Source organism: Hyperolius riggenbachi, chromosome 7, assembly GCF_040937935.1.
Source record: "Hyperolius riggenbachi isolate aHypRig1 chromosome 7, aHypRig1.pri, whole genome shotgun sequence".
NCBI classification, from domain to species: domain Eukaryota; kingdom Metazoa; phylum Chordata; class Amphibia; order Anura; family Hyperoliidae; genus Hyperolius; species Hyperolius riggenbachi.
In genome coordinates this window covers 268,361,308-268,370,929 of record NC_090652.1, presented here as the reverse complement: position 1 = coordinate 268,370,929, position 9,622 = coordinate 268,361,308, and the positions used below count along the sequence as shown (strand labels likewise).

At 45.9% G+C, this 9,622-nt stretch overlaps 1 protein-coding gene across 1 annotated transcript in view; it reads left to right on the top strand.

Moving 5' to 3' along the window:
• DPP4 (dipeptidyl peptidase 4) overlaps positions 1-9,622 on the top strand; it is a 128,878-nt gene that overhangs the window by 100,767 nt on the left and 18,489 nt on the right. The window contains exons 22-24 of the mRNA XM_068247061.1: positions 997-1,096; positions 2,376-2,434; positions 4,331-4,403. Coding sequence (XP_068103162.1) covers positions 997-1,096; positions 2,376-2,434; positions 4,331-4,403 — 232 coding nt within the window. The remainder of the gene's footprint in view (positions 1-996; positions 1,097-2,375; positions 2,435-4,330; positions 4,404-9,622) is intronic.

The window sequence follows — 9,622 nt, the reverse complement described above, 5'->3', positions numbered from 1 at the left end:
TGCTTGTCCTCTGTGATCAATGAAATTCTCCTTCCTCCATTTTGAAAATGGCCATTACTCAATAACCACTTCCCGGTCAGCACACTGTTAAACTGTAATATTGCCCACTTCAGCCTTGCATTACCTTGCATTACCTTACATGGACATTACCTTGCTCATCAGTTGTCCTTTCAGTTATAACTGACAGCAACTGATATAAAACTGACAGCAACTGATATATTTCAGTTCTGACAAAATCATGTCAGAAATGGAAGGAATTGTTGTAAAAAGAAAATGGTGAGCTTCTGAGAGGAACTGACGACGAGGTAAGTATGTTATATTCATTTGCAGGTACAGTATATCGTGTTTATGTTAAATAATTTTACTCGGTTGAGGTTCACTTTAAATTCTATTTGCAAGGAATTGGCTTTTAGCCACATCTGTACATGGTTTCCTTCTGACTTAGCCTGACATTAGCTCTGCACCACATATAGACTGCAAGCGGATATGTTGTGCAATGCACATAACTGGGATCACACAATAGGGCTCTTAAACTTGAGCAAATGAGTGCACACAACACACATCACAATACATATTAGGAAGCTCTGGATATTTAACCTCCTCACACAAATCTTAGGTCTCTTTCAGATGGACGACTGAACTGCGCACTTGCCGAGCAGTTCAGTGTCCGGTCTGCCACCTTCCACTGCAATTCAGGTGCAATTTTAATGCAGCCAAATGGCTAGCGACTGCAGGGCATAGCAGTGAGTTGGTTGAAGACCCTGGCAGGCAGATGGAATATGTGAACTTTAATTTGTCAATAGACATTTTGGCAGACAGTATATAAGTCAGGTGACACCTGGGATGAGCATACACACCTCTTTCTCTATAGTTTGCAGCACAGTCTGGACAGTACTTGCTGAAGTAGTTCACAACAGTGACTAAATATCTTCCAGAGAACAAATAGGTGTCCAACTGAACCTTGACATAAGCCAATAAATGTTATTTTCCTTTCAGTCGTATGGTGGTTACGTAACCTCTATGGTTCTTGGCAGCGGAAGTGGCGTATTCAAATGTGGAATTGCAGTCGCACCAGTCTCAAGTTGGCATTACTATGGTACGCAACACTCGTTTAATTTTCATTTTATATATACTAAAAGTCAACCTCGTGTATAAGTCACCCCTAACATTTGATCATCTTAAAGTGGAAGTTATGGTTGACTCAATAAGTCGACCCAAAAAAGTTAATGGCTGCACTTGGGAACCTAGAGGGGTTGACAGCTACACTGCCTAACGTACTGCACCCATTAACTCCTCCTGGCACCCAAGTGCAGCCATTAACTCCCAAGTGTTCTCATTAAAGAGAACCTGTACCTGTACCCGTGTGGCCAGGTGTCTCCCCTGTGCGCAGCAGCCATCACTCACCTTCCAGGCTCCAGCGATGAGCCACAGCAGCCCCCTTCTTCTCCGGCCGGCATCTCCGCTCCAAATGACGCTCAGGTCGGGTCGCGGCTTGATGACGTCATCAAGCCGGGACCCGGCGCTGACGTCAGATGGAGCAGAGATGCCGGCCCAAGCGGAGGGGGGCGCCGATCGTCGCTGGAACAGCAGGGAGGTGAGTGGATCCTCTTCTTTTCCCGCCGCTGTCAAGAGTGATCACTACGATCCGACGGCGATCGTAGTGATCACGTGATCAGCAACCTATACGCAATGGCTGCTGATCACTGAGGGGAGATGCCAGCTGTCATATGACAGCTTAATCTCCCCTCTCTGGTGCGCACGATCGCGTCAGGGAGTGGTTCTTTAGCGCGGATGTTGAATCAACGTCCAGTCAGAACTGTACCACCCCCTGCCGGACGTTGGTTCAACCTGCGGCAGTCCCCAATAGGTAAAGGCCCAGTTCAGCGGATTGTGCGGAACGGATCTGTTTAAACAGACAGATATGTAAACACTGGATGGTCAGAAATGCCGATTTCAGATGGAATTCAGCATTCTGAGAAGTCTGTTTCCGATTTCTGCAAAATGTTTTTTGTTGTTGTTGCTATTTTTGCCAATAAAGTAAGCTAGTTAAAAAAATAAAAAAATAAAAAGTTTGCTGAATCTGTGATATTTTGCAGTTGTACGCTATTATGCATAATCCCCGTGTCCAATTGGCAACTGAGGTACACTTCCGAATTCTCTGGCCTAATAATTTTGAGTTTTATGATTGGCCTAAAAAGTCTGAGTCTCAGTAATGCGATATTCTACTGAATTCCAATATCCGCGCTGACAAGCCGCTGCTTTCAGAATTCAACTAAACCGCTGAATCTGAATAAAACAAATGCTCAATATATTTGTTACATGTACAATGTAATTGTCATTTCTGAGTATGTAATTTTTATTTCTATATATTACAGATACTATTTATACAGAGCGATACATGAGCACGCCACAAGACAACCCACAGAATTATGAGGTATGATACAACTTCTCCATCTAGATTAAATGGAAATGAATAGATTCCTGGGGGGGAAAAACTATTCCTTTAATGTGGGTGTGGCTTCATTTTCCAAAACTGTTTTAACGTTAGAAGGCACCAAGAGAGACCAAAGTGGCGCAGGCAGAGAGACGGAGGCCAAAATGACGCAGAGACAAAGGTGGTGCAAAGAGAGAGACAAAGCCCAGAACAATGCAAAGCTAAGCACCGCCTACACCCCCCACCACCCCACCACCACCTCACTTTCCCCCATGCAGAGCTTCCCATTCATACCCTCTCATACTTCCTACCTGCATACGTATGGTCACGTCACGGTGAGTTGGGCACAGGGTGAGCTGAATGACGGCTCACCCTGCTTCTGCTCAAATCCCCAGCTGCGTTAAATACTATTACTCTTGCGCACAGCATAGCACCAGTGCGGCAGTGCCATGGCGGCGCACAGCTTTCGGGGCTCAGCGTTGAAATGACCTGCTTTGTTATACCTCTCCACCCCAGTGCCTCCATCCTGTACATGACTACCTGCCACATCTTGCTTGAATAGCGCAACTAATCCCCTGTGCCCCCCATATTACACGTTATTACCCTCTGTATCATCCACCCTGTTATACCACAACATGCCCTCCCTTTATTCACCATCATCCTGACCATACCACCATACCACAGCCCACCCATATTGCTGCCTATCTTCCTGCCCTCTGCTCACAAACCATAATCTTGATCAAGGCACGGCTTGCCCTTCTTCTCCCTCTATGCTGATCATAGCACAGCCACCCTTCCTGCATCTGTAGTCCTGTACATATCACAGCCCACCCTCCATCCCCCTCTATCCTGATCATAGCACAGCCCACCCTTCTTCCCCCTCTATCCAGATCATAGCACAGCCCACCCTCCTTTCACCTCTATCCTGATCTTAGCACAGCCCACCCTCCTTCCCCCTCTATCCTGATCATGGCACAGCCCACCCCCTTCTTCCCCCTTTATCCTGATCATATCATAGCCCACCCTCCTTTCCCCTCTATCCTGATCATAGCACAGCCCACCCTCTTTATCCCTCTATTCTGATCATAGCACAGCCCACCCTCCTTCCCCTTCTATCCTGATCATGGCACAGCCCACCTTCCTTCCCCCTCTATCCTGATCATGGCACAGCCCACCCTCCTTCCTCCTCTATCCTGATCATAGTGCAGCTTCCCTTCCTGTATCCACAGTCCTCTACATATTGCAGCTCACCCTCTTGTCCTTTAGCACAGCCTCCCTTCTTGTATCTATTGTCCTGTACATGGCACAGCCCACCCTCTCGTCCTCACCTTACCCACCACCATCCTGATTATAGCACAGACCTCTTCTTCCCCCTCTATCCTGATCATGGCACAGCTCCCCCTCCTCCCCCTCTATCCAGATCATAGCACAGCCCACCCTCCTTTCCCCCTCTATCCTGATCATAGCACAGCCCACCCTCCTTCCCCCTCTAGCCTGACCATAGCACTGCTCACCCTTCTGTCACTCCCTTTCCCCTCCAGCCTGATGTTAGGTAATCTGACTTTGCAGACTCATCAGAAATTGGGTTATTGACTGATGCAGTACTGCTAAAATGCCAAGATCTTCAGTTCATATGAATGACAGACAGTGCTTCTATAGGTGTATCGAGAATGAACTGTGCATTGCTTAGTGCCTGAAAATGCTATACATACACTCAGTGGCACTGTGAACCTGTTTGCATGGCGGGGACGCAGGCTGGCTTTCTGTATCCATATATCTGATATTACTAATCGGTGCTTTTCCATACTTTCCTGATTTTTTTTTTTCTGTACTGAGTTACAATCACTGTACGTTCCCTTTAAACCAGTGCGTCTGGCTTGTTTTTTTGCTCTGCAGAGTTCGACGGTCATGTCTAGAGCGGAGAAGTTTAAGGATGTGGGGTACCTCCTCATCCACGGCACAGCAGATGGTGAGCCTCTCCTAATTAGTTTTCTGCTACCCGTCACAGATTTCCAGCATCAAAACTGACAAAACAGAAACTTGATGGCCAAATGCTGAACAGTGATGACCGAGACAGAACTCTTTATCTCAACACTAATTGTCTGTAAATGTAAATTATTAGCAGTGTAATTATTTCATCCAGTCCCTCGTCTGCTGCAATTGAGATTCTACCACATGTTCAGCATTAACAATTTTTGTCAATGAAACGGACTAAAAGGTCCAGCATGCTGACACATCTAGAGCAGGCATGTCCAAAGTCTGGCCCAGGGGCCAAATGTGGCCCCCGGGACAGACCTCATGTGCTCATTCCAACCTGAATAATCGCAAATGCCTTCTGTTTTAAGAAAGCAAATTTCTGTTTTCCATAGCTTCTAAAAGTGGGTTTTTTGGTCCTTTGTAGCCCCTTACACACTCCTAGGAGTTTTGGTTCACCACGAGCTTTGCTGGGTAATCTGTAACTCTGGGTGTTCCAAGTCCTACCACACAGAGCCACATTAATCCATGCCATGCACTGATGAGGACCAACCAATACGAAACAGTCTGTAAGCATGTTGTGGATCTGTACAATTAACAAGCTGCCACATCATTGCATTCCAGCGGCTCTGGAGGTGTGTTTTTTGGCTATCATTGACAACAAAGGGACAATTTGCATATTCAGCAATGATGCATTGTGGGAGACATCACAGGCTCACTCCAATCTAAAAAAATAAATCTCAAATGTTGTCTGTGACAAGCAGGGGTATGCAAAGCTTCTGTCCTGCCTAAGCCCATATACTGTCGTAAGAGCAAGGCCAGCTGTAGGCTCAGTGAGGCTCTGGGCTATAATGACTTGAGACTGCCCTTAACCCCCCCTCCTCAGCATCACTAGGCCTCTGTGATTCCCAGGGCAGACTAGCGGACTCCCCAAAGTCTACCACCACTCCAGGTATATGGCGGTCTCCCAAGACCCTGCAGGGAGTTCAGCAGCCGAGTGACTCACCTGTCCAGCCGGCACACTCCACCATCAGTCTGCATGCTTCCTGTCTTCTTCCCCACCATATACTTTGGGGGGGAAGGGGGGTGGTATGTGGTTGCGTCTTTGGCTTACTCAAGGGCCCAGTTTGCCCCTATAGAGGCGCAGGCCTCGCTTAAGATGCGTACAAAAGCTTGAAAAATGCCTCCATCAGGGATAGGGACCCGATCCTTTAGGTCAGGGGTAGGTAATCTATGGCTCGGGAGCCAGATGTGGCTCTTTGGATGGTTACACCTGGCTCACAGTTAGAGGGTGATTCACTAAGCTACACTGCTCAAGCAGCGCAGCTTAGTGTAGCAGCGCAAGTAAAATTTTCAAAGTAGGCACGCCACTGCTGTAGCATGCACTACTAACGTACTCGCGCTACTCCATAAGGAACGGCTTCTCCAATTGTCCCACTCTGGACCGTCAGGTCCAGTGACTTTGTAGGATGAGATCCCCGCACTTTGATAGGACCCGTAGGCTGTCTGTCACTTGAAAAGCAGCCTATTGGGCCAAAATGTGGGGCTCTCATCCTACAAAGTGAATCAACCCCCAAGTTAGCTAGCTAATTGTACAAGCTGTTAGAGTGTATTTATCCTGTCTACCTCTAGGGGAAATTGCTGATGTTGCTGAAACCCAACAGAAGATGTGTCTGACACTTCTGCTGCCCAGACGATCAACTGTATACACATCACCATGGCAACAGGGACGTGAGCCCTCTGCTGCGCATGCGCACTGTCCCAGTTTGAAACATATTGTATGGCTCTCACAGAATTACATTTTAAAATATGTGGCGTTTATGGCTCTCTCTCTCTTTAGGTGTCAGTTTGGGCTCAAGTACTTTATAGATGCATCGTTAGGCTACAGCTTAGTGACATGTTCTGTTTCTTTGGCGGAAGGGAGGACAATGGCATTGGTGTAAGGCAAAGGGACTTCTAGCAGGAGGCGGTAAAGAGAAGAACAATTTGCTCTGCAGCAGAGACAATCTGGCACTTCAGATCTTTCGGTGACACATCACGGAGGCTGAACACGTTAGATTCTCAGCAGAGAGACCAACCACCTTGGCCAAGAACTCTTTAGCGGGTGTTTTGAGGCTTTAATTTCTCTCTGAACAAGGCTGTCTATCTACAGATGACTTGGATTCAGGGCTTGCTGGGCAATTATGTCAGAATGGATGTAGAAGATAAGTCTGGGTGCCTGTTGTCTGGGATAGGCTACTACTGAACATGGGTTTCATTTTATTGATATAAGGAGTAGATTTGTCAGGATTAAATTCCATATGGAACAGATCTATGTTAATGTGACCATAGATGATGAAACCAAATAATAAAATAGTTGTATTAAAAAAAAAAAAATCAAACTTTGCTTTTGACAAATCTTAAGACGCCGAGAGCCCAGTATAGTGTAGTATGTACTGTAAATTGGGTATGGAAGGGAAGTATAGGTAGGTTGTACTCACAAACAAGGGTTACCGTCCAGGTAACCACTATGAAGGCAGGTGAGGAGATTAGACCTTTCCCCACTCAGGATTAAGAAGTCGCTCTCTGTAGATAGGGAAAAAAGAAGAATTACCCTCCACCCGGGGTGGAAACAACTGCAATAGTAATACAGAGGTGCCAACAGAATAAAAACAATATTTCTTTAAAATGGATAAAATGAAGTAGGTAGCGGTGGACTTACCCCTCCAAAACGGACACAAAAAATTGCAGTTTTTAGGCAAAAAAATTATACTCCACGGGTATATCCCACTTCCTCAGGCAATAAATAGGAGCATATCACCAATGCGGTCCAATACGTAGCCTGGCGCCTTTGCTTTTGACAAATCTTGTCTTGATATAATTTTTTTTTATCATACCATTTTATATAAATGTCTACAAAATCGTATTGTTTGATCTATAAAATTAACTTAAAAAACAAACCCCAAAAATGTAACCATTTATAGCTGCCTGACAATGAGGCATTCTGCAACACCGCGTTTTCAGTAGTGTAATGCCATTTGTACGTTATGTGCACTGTCAGAATATGACACCAGAGGGCGGCATGGTCTTTCTTCTATGCCTGTAAACCACATACCGGTAGCTTCAGATTTTTACAGTTACACCAAGGCATTATTTATTATTCCAATGTTTATTATGTATTTACATAGTTTTCACACAGCTGCAATCCTGGGAATGGGATATCTATTGTTATGAAAATTGAACTGTGACCTGCAAAAGAGAATCAACATGAAGACAGAAATAGTGTGTGTCTGTCTGTCTGTGTACACGCTAATAGTTTAGGAGGCAAAGTGGCCAGGTTTTGTCTGATTTTAGCAGTGATGAGCGAAAATGCCAATATATTTTGCATTATTTTTCACGAAAAATATAGATTTTTCGCTGTAAAAATTCTCTCAGTAAAAATATTGTTTTTTTTGCGTTGTTGCACTGGTCATGAATTTTTATGTTAAAAGTATAGGTTTTTCCCATCTATGCGGTAAAAGTATAGATTTTTCACAATCTTACGTTTTTTGAAATAGAAATACAAGTTAATTTATTTTTTGGGAACATTTCTCAAAATCGAAAATAGCATTTGCATGCGAAAATGGCTTTGGCAAAAATTCACAAGCAACAATGAGTCAAAGGACTTTTCTGTGGCTGGAAAATATATTAAAAAAAAAGTGGGGGATACAACCGAGAGTACACTATAGTATTCAACAACTTGTTATGGTTAATATGAGCAAGGACGATTGAAATGATACTCACAAGTACTGTACTGTATATGGGTTACCACTCAGGCAATCACTGGAAATGCAGGTGGGAAAAACAAACTAGACTCCACTCGGGTTAAGAAGTTGCTCTCTGTAATAGCTGGAAAAATGGGTTACACCCCCCTACCAAGGGTGGACAGTGACTAATCTAAAATAGGATGAACAAAGGCGTAAAAAGAATAAAATGCACTAAAAACAGTCTAGGTCTATTTCGAGATAGAAAAACTTTACCGCTCTCCAATAGAGTTTTTCTTATATCTCAAAATAGACCCTACAGCAGGCATGGGCAAACTTGGCCCTCCAGCTGTTAAGGAACTACAAGTCCCACAATGCATTGCAGGAGTCTGACAGCCTCAGTCATGACTCATGCAGGCAAATGCATTGTGGGACTTGTAGTTCCGTAACAGCTGGAGGGCCGAGTTTGCCCATGCCTGCCCTAGAGTGTTGTCTGTCTGGGAGGTAGTGTTGGGCGAACAGTGTTCGCCACTGTTCGGGTTCTGCAGAACATCACCCTGTTCGGGTGATGTTCGAGTTCGGCCGAACACCTGATGGTGTTCGGCCAAACCGTTCGGCCACATGGCCGAACTAAGAGCGCATGGCCGAACGTTCCCCGAACGTTCGGCTAGCGCTGTGATTGGCCGAACGGGTCACGTGGTTCGGACCCAAACGCGCTCTGATTGGCTGAACTGTCACGTGGTTCGGGTAAATAAATACCCGAACCATGTCATATCTCCGCCATTGGTCTGTGGGTTTAGCTTTGGGTAGACAGGCAGGGTAGTTCGCGCTCCAGCCACGCTAGCCAGGGTCCCCCCAGTCACTGTGTCGCTGCTGGGAATAGTAGTACACCGCTCGCTCAGCCACACTATATAGCATTCTGTTTACTGCCACTCTGTGTACCTCGCTCAGCCACACTATATAGCATTCTGTTTACTGCCACTCTGTGTCTGCTGGGAATAGTAGTACACCGCTCACCCGCCACTGTATAGCATTGTGCTCTGTGTCGCTGCTGGGAATTGTGGTGCACCGCTCACCCGCCACTGTATAGCATTGTGCTCTGTGTCGCTGCTGGGAATAGTGGTACACCGCTCAGCCACACTATATAGCATTCTGTTTACTGTTCTGTGTCTGCTGGGAATAGTAGTACACCGCTCGCTCAGCCACACTATATAGCATTCTGTTTACTGCCACTCTGTGTACCTCGCTCAGCCACACTATATAGCATTCTGTTTACTGCCACTCTGTGTCTGCTGGGAATAGTAGTACACCGCTCACCCGCCACTGTATAGCATTGTGCTCTGTGTCGCTGCTGGGAATAGTGGTACACCGCTCACCCGCCACTGTATAGCATTGTGCTCTGTGTCGCTGCTGGGAATAGTGGTACACCGCTCACCCGCCACTGTACAGCATTGTGCTCTGTGTCGCTGCTGGGAATAGTGGTACACCGCTC